General features: G+C 54.2%; 1 protein-coding gene across 2 annotated transcripts in view; it reads left to right on the top strand.

Annotated features, from left to right (window-relative positions):
- Positions 1-15,507, top strand: part of SLC39A11 (solute carrier family 39 member 11) — an 80,374-nt gene extending 64,867 nt beyond the window's left edge. For both annotated transcript variants that reach the window (XM_032706804.1, XM_032706803.1), the window contains exons 8-10: positions 12,378-12,476; positions 13,555-13,713; positions 13,882-15,507. In XM_032706804.1, coding sequence (XP_032562695.1) covers positions 12,378-12,476; positions 13,555-13,713; positions 13,882-13,960 — 337 coding nt within the window. In that variant the 3' untranslated portion in view covers positions 13,961-15,507. The remainder of the gene's footprint in view (positions 1-12,377; positions 12,477-13,554; positions 13,714-13,881) is intronic.
- Positions 15,508-16,137: the final 630 nt, after the last annotated feature.

The raw sequence follows: 16,137 nt of genomic DNA, 5'->3' as shown, positions 1-16,137 counted from the left end.
GCTCTGAGGTATGGGCCAGGGCTGGCAGGGAGGGGATCCCACACTGGCACCCAGGGACCTGCAGCTCTGCCCTCCAGCATCCCGGGTGGGAGCTCATCCCTTGGCTGGAAGCACAAGGTTGGAGGGGGATGTGGGGTTCCTTGGGCACCTCCTTTTATCCCCCTTCCCCATCAGAAACTCTTCCTCTGAGAATCAGCACGAGGGGCTGGTTATCCCCCTCCCCATCCCACCCACCAGCAAGGGCTTGCCTGGCTGTGGTGACTGGGACTGGGGGGAGCAGGGTGGGATAACGGGGATGCAGGAGCCTGGTTCTGCTTCTTGCCCAACAAATCCCCCATGTGCTGTTTGCTTTCTGCAGGCAGCTTGTGGCCCTGCTGGGTGGGAGCACACAAAGGCCAAAGCCCTTTTCTTACAGAGCTTTGCTGCTTCCCGTGGATTTGTTTCTGTCAGTGAGAAATTCAGCATAAGATGAATTTCCCTGGTTGGGATGGCAGGAACACCCGAGTGTGCCTGTGTTGTGCTGCAGAGGGAACAGAAAACTGCCCTAAAATACCTGGGCCAGCAATTCTGCTTTTCACAGGAGAAGGATTTGGGAATGTCTTTGAGACACCCACTGCCCTGAGGAGGAGGATGGAGAGTGGTGGGGGGACATGGGGGTGGCAGTGACTGGGGTCATGTGTGGTGGGCAGTGCTGGACCTTGGCTGGCTAATTTGGGGAGGAAAAGGGAATCTGTTTCACAATTAGCTTTGAACCATCTGGATTTTCCCTGCCAGTCCCTCTCTGGCTGATCCGCTCCTCCACCAGGAATGGCAGTGATTCCAGCAGGTGGGATATTCCCTGCACCACTGGCTGGCAGCACAGGCAGCAGGAGATGCTCTGGCTGAGCTGTTTTCCAGCTGGGATGTGAAGGCTGTGCTCCAGGGATGCTCTTCCAGTGGCAGTATCTCCGTGTGCTGGTTCCCCCTGGGGGACTCGGGGGCTGTGTGGGTGCAGCTCCATCCTGCAGCCTCCCTGTTATTTTAACATCACTTGTGTGTATAATTTTAAAAATCTGATAAAAGGCTGTTATTAAGGCTGGAAAATCAAGCCTGTAGCAACTGGGAAATGCTGGAGAGAGGATTTTCAGTGCACTTTTTGCTCGGATCTTTGGAAGCAGATGTTGCAATGGTGCTCTTTGCCTGGGTGCCCTCTCTTATTCCCCATAGGGTCCTTGGGCACATTCCCCATGCTCCTGGCATGGATGGGGAACAGCTGCTTCTCTGCTTCCTCCATCAAACCCCCAGATGGCTCAGGGCAGTGTGGGTCTGACTGTTGCAGTGAATAACTTGGCTGGTTGCAGGCAAAAAACACCTGCAAGTCCGACTTGAGCTGAAAAGTCAGGATAAAACACGGATGGACTTCCCTGCGTTCTTCCCTCCCCAAAAGCACATTGAATTTTTATTTCCAAGGCCATCCCTGTTACAGGGGTCCAGAGTTCCTGTCCCTGTGGATGGCCAGGGATGGCCTGCAGCCCTGTTCCCATCCCAGTCCCGTCCCGGGTGCTGCTCCTCTCCCAGCTGACACTAGGGGGTAACATCCATGTTCCTGTCAGCCTCTTCCCACAGATCCGGGGCTGCTGCCTGGTCTCCCAGGGCTGGAGGGCAAACCCTGGAGCTAATGGGATTCCCAGATGTGGCTTTTTCCCTGGCAAAGCCCCAAGCAAGGGGCTGTCCTTCCCAAGGCGAGAGGAGGTTCAAATAAGTGGAACCAATATCGAGTTAAACGCCATAAATTACTTGGAGCAGATGAGATATATACATATAGAAAGGACTGGAGGTTTGAAAAATAAAGTGAAGTGTTTTGTTAAGCCATGGGTGGTCTGGGCACCAGGTCCTCATTGGATCCCACGGATGCAGGTAATTTAGGGAGGTTAAATGTGGTGCAGGCAAATTTTTGGCAAAGCTCTGCCTTAGGATGAAGCCGAGTGTGTTTGAGGGGGTGTGGGGAGTTGGTTGTTACCTTTGGTTTAAAGCAGAGGGGTTTAGGGGGGTTTGTTCACAGCTGGGAGCTGTTCTTGGGGTTCATGTGGATCTCCTTTAGCAGCTGCAGGGTGAGCTGGAGGCAGGGGAGCCCCTGGGGAACCCCCAGTGGGTGTCACCCCCTCAGCACCCTCTTTTCCTGGGCTGGGATCCTCCCAAAAAAGGTGGATCTGTACCTGGTGAGCTTTTCTCCCCTAAACTCTGGGGATGGGGCAGGGATGGATCCCCTCTCCCCTTCAGCACCCCCAAATCCCACCAGAGACTTTGCTGCACCCCTTTTTGCCAGCTGCAGGTGAGGTTTGATCCAGGGGCTGATCCTGGCTTGCCGTGGAGGCAAGGAAGGGGGAAAGTGGGGTTTGTGGGAATACTGTTTATCTTAGATTGCCCGGTTTGACCTGCTTTTGGTGCTGCTGGACCAGCACATCGTGGTTCTGGGTGTCCCACCCTCATCCCCCCTCGTCCCACCTGCCCCACCATCTCCTCCAGGGAATCCCCTCCCTGGGGCAGCCGGGGGAAGCAGGGGGTGAGTGGGGAAGGGATGGAAACAGAGATATGTCCCCCCCCTCGATGATGCTGGGGATGTTTCCTCCAGCACAGCACAATGGTTCCCATTCATCCGCCCTTTTGCTGGGAATGCTGGCCTTGTTTTGATCTGTTGTGCCCACAGATTGTTTCCTGTCCAGCTTTGGTAAAACAGACAGAAGAGAGGCTTCGAGTTGACAGGCAGACTTTGACTATGGCTTGGAAAATATTATTTCATGGGACAGCCTGTGCCTCCCACGCTGTGTCTCTCAGGCTGGAAAAAAAAAAAAAAAGAGGGCTTGATTAATGTAGGGAGATTGAAACCAGGCAAAAATTTTATACTGTGTTTTCTTTGAATGAATGGAAATCATTGTGGTCTGGGAGACAGCAGAAGACACACTGGGTTTTTCTCTGGTTCACACACATGAGATCCCGTCTCTGGCTTATGAATAGATCCACAGTGGAGCTAAGAAAGGGGAAGGATCGAAATGTGGGGTCCAATCCCAACCTCTTTATCAGATCACAGAAACACCTTACGGGAAAAGCCCACCTAGGGATGAGGTGAGGGGGATTTCCACCTTTCCCAGGATCCCAGACAAATGGGTGCAGAACAAAGCCCAGGACTGCCCCTGGTTACAAAACAAAGCTGCTTATTAAGCACCTTTTAATTAGCCTGTCCCGAAGGTGGATGTTTATTACTGGGAGTAATGGGTTTCCCCAGGGCTTTTCTCTGGGAAGGGTGAGGATGGTACCAGGGTGTGTTGTCACCACCTCTGTGGAGCGCAGAGTGGGCAGGAAGGGTTTGAGCCACAAACCAGGATTGTTGTGTTTCTGATCATGGTTGAACCTCAGCAGAGGTGGATGGAGAGGAGGAGAGGTGAGGTGAGGTGAGGAGAGGAGAGATGAGGAGGCTCCTGCCAGCAGTGATGGCATCTTCCCACCAAGAACCTCCGGTGCAGATGTCCCAACCCCCTTTGCAAACGTGCTTTAAGAGGAGAAATGCAGGGGGTGGGAGGCTGTTAGAGAAAAACAGGTGCTTTGAGCTTTCCTGAAATCCAGGAGCTAAAATTCAAGGCACTTGAAGGGGAAACTTGTCCGAAGTGGTGCAGCCCATGGTGGAGCCAAGCTGGCAGGAATCCCTCAGGGGGGACTCCCTCAGGCTCTGTGGCTCGTGTCCACGTGCTGGAGGCTCCTTGGCCACGGTGGTCCCCTCAGGTTTGGTGACAACACTCACTCTTCTTCTCTTTCCTGTCTCTTGTCCAAGTCAGTTGGATTGAAAGCCCACAGCAGCCCAGCTCCTGGGGCTGGGTGGGTGCTGCAGCCTGGATTTCTTGCCAGGTTGGAGGAGGAGGAGATCTCCCAAGTGAGCAGGGAGGTCTCCAGAGCCTGGCTGGGAGCCGGGCTCTTGGCTGCCAATCCCTCGCTGGCTCTTCGCCTTTACGTCGCTGTATAAATAGTCTCCCCTCCTCTTCCCTCTCACTCCTTCCTCATCCCTTACTCCAGTGTCTAGACTGAGTTTTTTGATTGATTTGGAATGCTTAGGAGAGACAGCTGGTCTCCCAAACAACATCTGGCTTGGTGGAAAGTCTGTGTAATGGTTGTGTTCTCCTCCTGTGGCGATACAACCTGAAGGACAGGCAGTGCCAGGAGAAGCTCTTTGGCTTCTCACCTCTCGGGGGGGGCTTTGGGAGAGCTGCCCAGCCCTTGCCCTGGGGGCTGTTGGACAAATGAATGGTTTGTGGATGAGCTGTGGCTGGGGGCTGCAATGGCCCAGCAGCGTGGGGTGGAAAATTTAGATGGGATTTTGGGAGGAAATTCTTCCCTGTGAGGGTGGGGAGGCCCTGGCACAGGTTGCCCAGAGGAGCTGTGGCTGCCCCATCCCTGGAAGTGTCCAAGGCCAGGTTGGACAGGGCTTGGAGCAACCTGGGCTAGTGGAAGGTGTCCACCCTTGACCTTGGTCCCCATTGCTGCAGGATGAGGTTCTCCAGGACCTCACCACGGTCTCTCCTGCCCAACTTTGATCTGCAAAGTGCACCTGCTTGCTTCCTGTTCACCTTAAAATAAAAGAAGGAGGGCAAGGCAGGAAAGCAGAGCAAGCCAAAGCCACTCTCCCTGCTGATCTCACCCAGGTGGTGCCACATGAAGCTGCCCTTGAACCCCAGGTTGGCTGCACAGCCCCCATGGCCTGGTCCTCTCCTGGTCCTCTCCTGGTCCTCTCCTGGTCCTCTCCTGGTCCTCTCCTGGTCCTCTCCTTGCAGCCTGGGTTAAAAATGAGCCCTTGGAGAGGGGAAGCAAATTGAATGAAGACATTGTGAGGGAACACGGGGCGATAATGGGCCCTTTTAGAGCTACAGCTGTTAGGAAATTGTTTGGTTCCAGGTTTTCAGGCTGCACAAAGGAGCTGCTCCGGTGCTTTCAGGCTCCCCTGGCGCGGTTTGACAGCGATGCCGCGGGAAGGGGAGAGGAGAAATCGTTTCAGGGCTTTTAATTTTGCTCTTGGCTAATGATTCCCAGCAGGATGCAAACGTGGGCACATGGGAATTGTGTGTGAGCCCCTCGATGCCACCCTGGCCCAGTGAGCTGGGCTGAGTGCTGAGCTCCATCACCACGTCCTGGAGCCACCTGAGAGAGGAGGAGGGAAATCCATCCATATTTTATCTGTATGTAGGGCTGGGCTTTGGCTCCCTGTGGGTCCTTTCCACCCTTTAACAGGAAGGAAGAACAAGGTCTTTATTAAACACACTCATCCTCCTTCCCTTACTTTGGTTTTCCCTGAGTGATGGGGCCGTGTTTGCTGGTGATCTGGAGGGCAAGGCAATAAATCCCTAAAAAATACCCCTTAAACCATTTCCCCCACCCCAGCGTGTTATTTACACTAAGATTTCCATGGTATGTAAAATAATTTTCAGTGTGAAATGAAATTGCAGTTTGAAGATTCACTTAAAAAGCAGAGAATTGCCATTTTTGTATGAAGCCATAAACATTAATTGGGAATTTTTATATATGGACCATAATCCCAGCCCTGCTTTTAGACCACCCAGCTTCTCTGTGTGTTTAATTGTTTTTAAAAAAATGTTTTAATAACCTTTATAAGGTCCTGTATCTCCCTCCAGCTCCAGCCCTGCCCGAGATCAATGCAGCCACATCGTTAAATCCTGCTTTATTTAGGGGTGTGCCTGTATGAATATGTAAAAATTGAAATTATTTGCAGGCTGACGCTGTTTAAAATAGAATTAACGAGGTCTCACATGAGGGTTGTCTTAAGGTATTTAAAAATAGGTGTGTGGGGTCTTAACTGAAACCTCCTGGTGATGGTTGGAGTTGGAAGGTGCTGCCTGTGGCTCAGTGGCTGCCAGGGAAGGATGTTCTTGGTTTCTGCTTGAAAATGGAGACGTTCCTGCCAGGAGCCAGCTCTGATGAGGTGTGAGAGCCACAGACTCTCCTCTTTATGGTCGTTGCTGTTCTCTTGTAGCAGTTTGGGGGGATTTACAGGGTTCCTTGGAGCTGGGGGTCTGCAGGGCTTGGGGTGGCACCTGATGATGCTGGATGTGCTCCTGGAAAAGGGAACATGCTGGGAATAACAGCAGTGATGGGGGTCCTGCAGCTCTTCATGCTGCCTTTTAATGCTGCCTTCCTCTCCTGGGGCTCCCCCACCCCTCTGCAGCCAGAGCCAGGTCCCACCAGAGCTGGGGGCCGTGTGTGGGTGGTGTCAGTGGGGTCTGGGAATATTTGGGTCTTGTGTTGGTCCCTTTCCTTGGGCAGGAATTAACCCCAGGAAACATGATGGGCAGTGACATCTTCATCCATTTATGTCCCAGCCCTGGAAGTGTCCAAGGCCAGGCTGGACCTGGAGCAACCTGGGCTAGTGGAAGGTGTCCCTGCCCAGGGCAGGGGGTGGGATGAAATGAGCTTTATGATTTACAGTTATCTGTGAAATTTGAGCTGGCTAGACCATAACTGTGCAAACAGAAATCTGTCTGTGTGATAGATCCTGCTTTTTTGCTGCGTGCTGTGAGAGCAAGACAAGGGCAATTCCTCATGGCTTCCATCTCCCGCAAAGGACGTTTTTCAGGAAGAGATTCCAGGGCTTGGTCCTGTCTCCTGCTTGTACCAGCCCTGCAGAGCCAGAGCCTGGTGAGACTCGACCAATATTGGCCAGATTCTGTGCTCACAGGTCAGGTTCACACTCTTGTCCAGCACAGGAGAAGGTGTCGAGGCTCCTTGAGCCTTTCCTGCTGCTCAGCGAGGTCAAAACATGGCAAAAGGAACGTGTGGAGCTCGTGAAACGTGTCTTTGTGCTTCCCAGATCGGGGCAGATGTGAACTTTTACCCTGTGCATGAGTCTGACTCATAAATCAAACAGTTACATAAATAACCAGGCAGATAAGAATAAAGATTTTAAAACTCCACAGGAATAAATAGTCCCCAGACAATGGGACCAGTCCGTGGGATCTGGAGCTGGATGCATGTCTGCCCTCCCAGGGAATGACCTCCAGTTTCTGTCTCCCATCATCCAACACTGAGGTTTTGCTCTGGAAGGGGTGTCCAGACCTGTGTCCTCTCGGCTCAGCCAGAGGGGTTGGTGTCTTCTCCCAGGAAACAAGTGACAGGACAAGGGGAAATGGCCTCGAATCGTGCCAGGGAAGGGTTAGGTTGGACATTAGGGAAAATAAGTTTAGGTTGGATATTAGGGAAAATAAGTTTAGGTTGGATATTAGGGAAAATAAGTTTAGGTTGGACATTAGGGAAAATAAGTTTAGGTTGGACATTAGGGAAAATAAGTTTAGGTTGGATATTAGGGAAAATAAGTTTAGGTTGGATATTAGGGAAAATAAGTTTAGGTTGGATATTAGGGAAAATAAGTTTAGGTTGGATATTAGGGCAAACATCTCCATGGAAGGGCTGTCCAGTTGCCCATGGCAGTGGGGGAGTCCCTATCCCAGGGGGGATTTAAAAACCATGTGGATGTGGCATTTGGGGACAGGGGTGAGTGGTGGCCTTGGCAATGATGACCTTAAGATTCTTTTCCTCAAAACAATTCCATGGTTCTGCATTCCTGGGATGGCTTTCTCCTCCAAATCCATGGCTGTGGAAGGTGAGGAGGGCAGGTACCCGGTGCAGCCAGCCCTGGGTCCCCTGGCAGTGTGTTTTCCATGGAGGATGATGGTGGAGGGAGCAGCTGAAGGGGGTGGTGATGGCCAGGGGAGCCCCTGGTCCCACGTGGCCGGGGCAGAACCTGATCTACCCTTGGGCTGGAGGAGTCCTCTCATCTTTGGAATCTGGTGGGAGAACACTGAGCTGAGCTTTGCTGGAGAGGGGAGATGGGTGGCAGCCCCATCCTGGACTGACCTGGCACTGCTGGTGGGGATTTGTGTTGGGAAAGCTGGAGAATTCCGTGCTCTCCAGCTGGAGTTCACGTCCCGGTGCTGCAGTCAGGGGGGAGAGCAGGTTTTATGACTCTGAACTGAGCTCACGCGCCTTTGGGATAAATTAAGGGTAAAATTTCCTAAAATTGTAAATGTTTACAGTGTGTGGATCCAGAGCTGGGGGGGGGGGGCAAGGCTGGCAGGGGGCCAGGCAGCAGATGTGACACAGAGCTGGAGGCACAGCTCCAGCCCAGGAGATTGGGTGGGAAGAGGAGATGGAAGAGGGATGGAAGGGTGGGAAGAGGGATGGAAGTGGCTGCTGAGGAGCAGCACTGGAAGGGCCAAGTCTTGGGAGAGCACGTGTTGTTCCACTGGGATGTGCCACACACAGCTCCAGCTGAGACCCAACAGGAGCTTCTCATGGAAGAAATTCTTTCCTGTGAGGAGGAAATTCCTCTCTGTGAGGGTGGGGAGGCCCTGGCACAGGTTGCCCAGGGAAGCCGTGGCTGCCCCTGGATCCCTGGAAGTGTCCAAGGCCAGGTTGGACGGGGCTTGGAGCAACCTGGGCTAGTGGGAGGTGTCCCTGCCCATGGCAGGGGGTGGAACAGGATGAGCTTTACCATCCCTTCCAACCCAAGGCATTCCATTCCCTGTCTGGGAGGGGGGTGCCTGCTCCATCCCCTGCCCGGGATGAGGGCACACGTTGTTCCTGCATTTCTGTGCCCCTGTGGGTAATGGGGCTGGTGGCTGCTCTCGAGAGGAGGAGGCACAGTAGGTTTATATCCTGGTGAGGTTTTTTTAATAGCTTGAAATGTTTGAGATGGAAAAATGCTGCGTTACCAAAGGGCAGATCTGCGGGAGCAACATCCTCTCGCTGCTCCTGTGGATTTGGCCTTCAAAGCTTTGAGCACCACGGGCTCACCAGGAGCCCCCTGTGCCCAGGGGTGGGTCAGGCTGCTGCCCGGGGTGGGGATGTGGCCCGGGGGGCATCAGGAGGGGGTGGCAGGGCCAGCTGCCCCCCCCGGCTCCCCCACACTCCTCGCGTGAGAGCCTCCCGAGCCGGCGGCCGTGCCGAACAGGTAGGGCAGGTATGGGAAGCGCCGAGGGCCCCGCGGAGCTCCTTCCCATTCCCACCTGGAGCCCTGATCAAACACCTCGACGGGCGGCCCGAGTGGGAGCCATGATGTAATCTTGGGAACCCAAAACAATCGGCCCTTTCATGGCAAGACGATAACAATCAAAACAGTATGTAAGGGCCTGCCATGCAAGAATACACATGCACATTATACACTGGAGGGAATTGAAAGCCGGAGTGAAAAGGGGCTTGTTAAGAATATGTAGCCTGCTTTCATAATCAGTTTGTAAAAGAATAGGCCCTTGAAAACAAGGGTTTAGGCTTATAGAAGGCTTTCTGTGCCTTGACCTTGCAAATATGCAGAGATGCCAACTTTTTTTTTTTGAAAGTGAACTTGGAGTCTCCCAGCGTGGTGCCATAGCAGTTGGCAGGCGAGCTGGGGGTAGGAGGTCTGGCCCCGGTGCGTTCCCGGGGGGACACGGAGTCTTTCCATCGAACTGGTCCTCGCTGGAGCTCCACCAGGATGTCACAGGTTTACCTTTTCTTCCTTAAAACTGCTGCCTGCTGCCCAGGGCCCTGCTGCAGGGGAGGCTTGGCCGGGGCCGGGGCAGAGCCATCGCAGCACTGCTGGCTCTCTGCAGAGCTCACGTGGGGGTGACACGTGTCCTGGTGGTGCTTCTGTCCCCAGATTGAGGAGGTTGTGCAGGATATCACTGTCAGCACCCTCATTTTACAGATGGGGAAGCTGAGGCAGAGCTGGGAAAGGTAACGTGTCCAGTGCATGTTGGCTCCCTGTCCTTGACACCTGAGTCCATTGTGCCCAAAGGAAGAGACACCCAAGTGACATTCCTGTGCTGGCCAGGGTGCTGGTGGCAGAGCCACTAATGGAACACGTGTATTCGCAGGCAGAGTCCCGTGTGGTTTCCTTTGGAATGTGCTTTCTTTGGACCAAGTCACGTTTGTAGGTTGGGGATGAGCCACAGGTTGTCCCCCTTGTCCAGTTGGACACAGGTGACCCATCCGCAGAATCCCAGAACCGTTAAGGTTGGAAAAGAGCTCCAAAATCATCGAGTCCAATCTGTACCCAATTCCCACCTTGTCCCCCAACCCAGAGCACTGAGTGCCCTGTCCTTGAACACCTCCAGGGATGGGGACTCCACCACCTCCCTGGGCAAAAATCTGACCAGATGAGATCTGCTTCTACCACCTCTCTCCCAGTTATCCCTCACCTTCTTCTCCTTAAAGACCCTAAACTTTCCATCCCAAGCACTGTCCCTCTGGCTGCATTGGCTCATCTCCCCATTTCCATCTCCTCTGTGTCCCCATCTCCCCGTGGGCACCCCGAGCTTGGGCTCCCCTGGGCCGGGCTGCTCCAGCTCTGTCTCGGTGCTGGTGTTTTACAATGTATTCCTTTGCAGTCGGGGGAAGCCTTCCAAGAATCCCCACCTATTTCCGTCATAAGGCGCCTTTGTTCCCCTCGCACACAATGCAGCTTTGATTCCGTCCCTTCCCGGCGCCCGCGTTGCCGTCAGCTCCACGCGGGAGAAGGTGTGAGTTGTGCACGGCTCGGCGGCCAAGAGGGACAGGAGTGTCCCTTGGGATGGTTTTGTTCCACAGGGAGTGCTCCTCTCCTTTGCCCCAGCACCCGGACCCCTCCCGGGACGCAAACAGAGGTGGCCCCCGAGGTTCCCCCCGCGCGGCCAAGCGAGGCCGAGCAAACAGCCAGGCTTAGGTGTTCCTGGCCTCGTGGTGTCACGGAGTGCTCCTCATCCTTATGGGATTAGTGTCCCTGGGAAGGGCTCAGAAGGCCCCAAAGTCCAAGAAATGTTCAGGCAGAGCTGCAGCGGGAGGAAGCGTTGGAGGAACGATGGTCCTGGGGGAGCGCGGTCTGGGTGAGCAGGAGACCACGGTGGGGACATGGAGTGACTGGAGGCCAGGAGATGTCATGGGGACCTTCTCAGCCTGGTCCTTTCTGCCCCACGGACATCCCAAGAAACTCCTCGTGCAGGGACACTTGTGGGTGTCTGGGTCTCTGGTGGCCTTTGTCTCTGGCCATGTCCCACACTGAAGCTGCCCTGGCTGGCAGTGCCCATGCAGTGGGCATTTCCTGGGAAAACAGTTACAATCCTGACCTGGGATGGGGCATTCATTGCTGCCTCCCTGATGAGGGCTGGGGGGCGTGGGTGGCCTGGCTCCAGTGGGTCCCTGTTGGTGTTGAGCACACCAGAACCCGTTTGCCATGGGGTGTGAGTGCCGTGGCATGTGGCACAGTGGGCATTGCAGCCCCTGGCTTGCCGTGCCACCTGCAGCCCTGCTCCCATTGCCATCCCTGGGCATCTGGCACTGCTCTGGAGATGCCCCAGTCTGTAGTGCTGGGCTGGTTCTTGGGGGAGCCCTGGTGGGCTGTGCCAGGGGTGTGTGGGAAGGAAAGGAGGAAAAGAGCAGGGACAAACCCACTCCATGGGCTTCTCCTGGATCTTCCCCTGGGTTCCATCCCCTTCCTCCTGCCCCTCGGGGCTGCTGCAGGGCCAGGGGTCAGCGTGGGGTTCCCTCCTCCCGGTGGGGGCGAGGGGGGGACTCTCCACCCTTCCTGTACAGACCCCTCCATTCACACCTCCCTCTCCCACCCCATTAATTTGTTGTGGTCGGGGCCAGTAAAAGCTGCTTTGTGCGAAGGCGAGGGAAGGAGGAAAAAAAGCCCAGGGCACAGACAGCGGCCCCAGTGTTTTCCAACAGGGATGGTTTTCCCCCTCCGTCCTCCCTCTCTTTCCCTTGAATAATGTTTTTGATTGTAATAGCCTGTCCTGGTTAGGGAAACCCGCAGCCTCTCCCCCTTCCCCTCCCCTCTTCTGTAAACCCTGGTAGAAGTTTAAACAACCCAGAGAGATTTTTCTCACCAGTCTTATTTTACTAATAGGAAACAAGTGTTTGAGGCAGCAAAAGGGAGCTTGGAGCTGCTGGCAGAGGAAGGGCTGACCTCGGGGAGAGGCACTGGGCTCCTGCCTCGAGCTGGGGCTGGGGCAGGTCCCAGCCCAGCCCCTCACTGCTGCAGCTTTGAGCCCCCAGGATGGTCCCTCTCTTGGTGTCCCCCCAGGACAGGCCATGGCCAGTGCCACCAACACACACCAGTGGAGACATGATGGAGAAAATCTGCCCATAGCAGGGGGTGGAACAAGATGGGATATAATGCCCCTTCTGACCCAAACCATTCCGTGATTCCATGACTGATGGACAGTTCAGCTCTCCTCTCTGCCTGGTTTTTCACTTCCATGGAATCCTTACTCATGTCTCTTTGTCCCTGTCTCCCAACAGCCTTCCCCAGGCTCTGCTTTCCACCTAACATGTGTATATATATATATATATATATATATATTTGTGCTTTTTCTGTGTGGTAGGAACTTAGCCATTGGGATTGGGATCCAGAATTTCCCGGAGGGGCTGGCTGTCAGCCTGCCTTTGCGAGGGGCTGGATTTTCCACGTGGAAAGCGTTCTGGTAAGCTGAGCTCCTCTTCTCCCGGGGGAACAAGAGCCCTCCACCAGCACCTCCTGCCCATTGGTTTCCTCCCCTGTCCGTTGTGTTGCTCTATCATGGAGCTGCCCTTGGAATGGGTTTGCTCCAGACCTGCTGGGTCAGCTCCTGAAATCACGGGGAGCTGGTGCTGGGAGTGCTGCTGGTTTCCTGTGCTCAGGAAGTGTGGTGAGCTCTGCCCTGCTTCCTCCACACTCCCTGAACTCAGATCCAAGCCCTCAGCTCCCTGGGGATGCATCCATGATCCTGACAGGTCACCACATCCCGCTTCAGTACCTGTTGTGACCTCCCAGATCCTGCACTAAATATTTTTTTTATTTTATTTTATTTCATTTTTTTTCCTCCCTTCACTCCAGGCTGGATTTCAAACCCAGCCTTTTCCCTTTTCCCTGAGGTGAGAAAGCCCAGGGCATGAACCCTGGGAGTGCAGGGCTGTGTTCACCTGGCTGGGTGATGGATGGGAGGGCAGGGGGAGGCTCCGAAACTGCTCCTGCCAAAGCTTTGTTTTCTTTTCCTCCCACCCACCCCCGCAAGTGGGTGCTGGGACTTGCACCAGGATTGCTGCTGCTGGGAAGGGAGTTCCCATGGTCCAGAGAGTTGAAACAGTCCTAGGGGGAAAGAAAATGAGCGGGAAGAACATGATTTTATCCTGGTTGAGGCTGTGGCCAGATGCAGATTCACAACCTCAGCTCTTTGGGATTGAGTTATGCTGGTTGGAAATATTTCCTCTCTGACCCATCCCTGCCTGGGAGCTGGACCCCCAAATCCCACAGTGCTGCTGGGGGGAGGAATTGGGCCATGGCTTAATTCCACCCCTGGAAAATTCAGCTGGGTTGGGTCAAATCATTGCCTGTTTAAAATCATCCAGGTGACTTGGCTTGGCATGGCCAGTGTCCCACCCCTCCAGGCCACGGTGGCACTGGGGAATGGGGGATGGGGGTGCAGTGGGGATGGGGAGGTGTGAGCCCCGTCATCCCATCGGGATGGCTGTGCCAGCCCTCTCTCCAGGCTCCCAGGGGCTCTCAGTGGGGGTGTTTGGCAGGTACGGGCAGCTGAGCGGGATGGTGGAGCCCTTGGCCGGCGTGTTCGGAGCCTTCGCCGTGGTGGTGGCAGAGCCTCTCCTGCCCTACGCCCTGGGCTTCGCCGCCGGGGCCATGGTCTACGTGGTGATGGACGACATCATTCCCGAGGCACAGACCAGGTGAGGCCCCTGCAGACACCGTTCCAGGCAGGGAGACACGGGGTGGGGAAGCACAGAGGGCTCCGGAACGTCCCTTCCCTTGCCCAGGGCAGAGACACGTGGCGCTTCCCTCCTCCCAGCCGACATTCCCGGCTCCTCGGAGCTCACCTCTCCCCTCTCTCCCTGCAGTGGCAATGGGAAGCTGGCATCCTGGACCTCCATCCTGGGCTTTGTGGTGATGATGTCCCTGGACGTTGGGCTCGGGTAGGGCAGCGCTGCAATCCCAGGAGAAGAATTCAGAGCCGCGCGTGAGGGTTCGGAGCCGGGCGCGCGTCATCCTCCGGACTGGTTTTGTACATATCTTTCTGGGATCTGGCTTGGTGTTGATTTCCTATAATTTTATATCTCTCTCCCCCAATGTCATGTTGATGGTTTTCAAAGCACAAATACGGGTGGCTGCTCCCAGATCCCGCTTTCCTTTCGCCACCAGGTTTGCTTTTCCTCTCAGGGGGGGTCGTTGGACGACGCTGGGCTGGTTTCTCCGAGTCGGGTCACTCGGGGATTTTGATCATCTTTGCTCTGTAGAAGGTTAGAAATTCTCTGTCCTGTGTTGAAGCTGGTCTGTGGTTAAGCACTGAGGCATTGGAATGGAGTAAACCCCTTAGGGAGTCTCGAATTCCACCCTTTTTTGGGAAGGCAGGTGGAAGGTGTTAGGGCTGCGATAACACACACAACATATCGCAGGACTGCAGGTCTCCCGTGTCCTGCTGGTCCTTGGGAATGCTGCAGGGAATTTGTTTTGATGGATACAAATAGTTCAGGCAAATAAAAATGAATTTTCTTGGGATCTCTTCAAGGGGGAAATGTCATTTTTTTTTCTCCTAAATTTATCTAAGCGAGGCACTGTTCTGATGAGTCGTGTCCAGTGTTCCAGGGTTTTCAGGAAAAAAAAAAAACAAACCAGGAAAGAAGAATTTTAGTGTTTCCCAGCATGTACTCTTTGACAAGGCAAGGTGTGGTCCTCCACACTGTCGCTGATGTGCTGCCTGATGCCGGATACAATTCCACGTGGAGCCGTGTTTGGTCTTCCTGAGGGATTGCTGGTTCTGGTGGGCCATAACTCCCTGAAGAACCAAGGAAAGGTTTGGTGGTGATGGTCCTGGTCACACTTCACCTGCAGAAGAGCCAAGTCAGCACCTGAGTGTGCTGGGAGCCCTCGTCTTCCTGAGCAGCGTCAGGATGAATTCATTCCTCAGGATGAATTAATTATCCCACCTGAAGAGCCAGAAACGTGCAACGTGGATCCTGCCTCTTCACCTGCTGCTTTCCAAACATCTCTTGTGGAATGGCTCTTCCTGAGCAGGCAGGATTGATCCCTTCCAGGCTGAGGAGTGAATCCTGACCATCCCTGTGCCTGGCGCACGCTCGGGTGAGGAGGAACCGCCGCAGTTGGAAGGATGCTGCAAATCCCAGCTCCCCCTCGCCAGGGACGCTTCAATCTTCAGCACAAAGGGCTTCCTTAGACCCTCCAGTGGGAATAACTGGATCACCTGGCTGCCTCCTGCTGCTCAGTCCCTCTGGAAGTGGTGCTGGGATGTCACGGATCACCTGCTGGAGGGGCAGCCAAAGGGAACAGGCTTGAATGAATTAAGCTGGAGTTGTGCATTTTCATTTGGTTCTTTCTTTTTTTTTCGGTTGGATTTAATTTCTACTTCATTTGTGGATCACTCTGGATGATACAAAACTACTGTTTGCCAATGGATTTGACCTTTCAACTGTGATTGGTTTCAATAAATGGGAAATCGAGAGTTTGCACTGATTCGTTTTACTGCTGTAAAACCGTAGCTTTGCTGCTTCTCCCTCTGTTCTGCTGTGTTTCCTTTCTCCAGCTTAATTGTTCCTGGCTTGTCCAAGGTCCTGCCTCTTGGCCAGGAAGGCAGCTGCTTTGGGGATGAAAAAAAAAGGGAGAAAAAGCCAAGGAAAGGCAGTTTTGCAGTGCCTCATCCAGACAACGGTGAGAGTGTGTTCCTGGGGACCACTGGGCTGCCCAGGTGAGCCAGGTATGTCCAGACACGGGGGAAATTTGAGATTGTGGCCCTCAGTGGGAAGAGCAAGATGTGTCAGGACCTTTTTTTTAAAAGCAGCAGGTGTTGTCTGTCCCTGCCATCCTCGGGTTGGAGAGGGAATGGACCTGGCACAGCTGGGAATCAGTGTGTCCTTCCCAGTGCCACCAGTGGCCAGGCTGCACCATCTCCCACTGCTCTTCACCTGCTTTCCAGACACACTAGAAGTGTCTGTAAAGCTTTTAGCCCTCTGTCTGCAGCCTTAAAAACCTTAAAGTCCTCCGTGGTGTCCAGGGGTCGGGATGGCTCCAGCCCGTCAGGGCTGTTTTCTGGTTTGATTCCCGCGCGTGGTGTGAGCTGGTACAAAACCCACATTATACAG

Source organism: Chiroxiphia lanceolata, chromosome 19 (genome assembly GCF_009829145.1).
Source record: "Chiroxiphia lanceolata isolate bChiLan1 chromosome 19, bChiLan1.pri, whole genome shotgun sequence".
Taxonomy (NCBI): Eukaryota; Metazoa; Chordata; class Aves; order Passeriformes; family Pipridae; genus Chiroxiphia; species Chiroxiphia lanceolata.
This window is presented reverse-complemented; position numbering and strand designations above follow the sequence as displayed.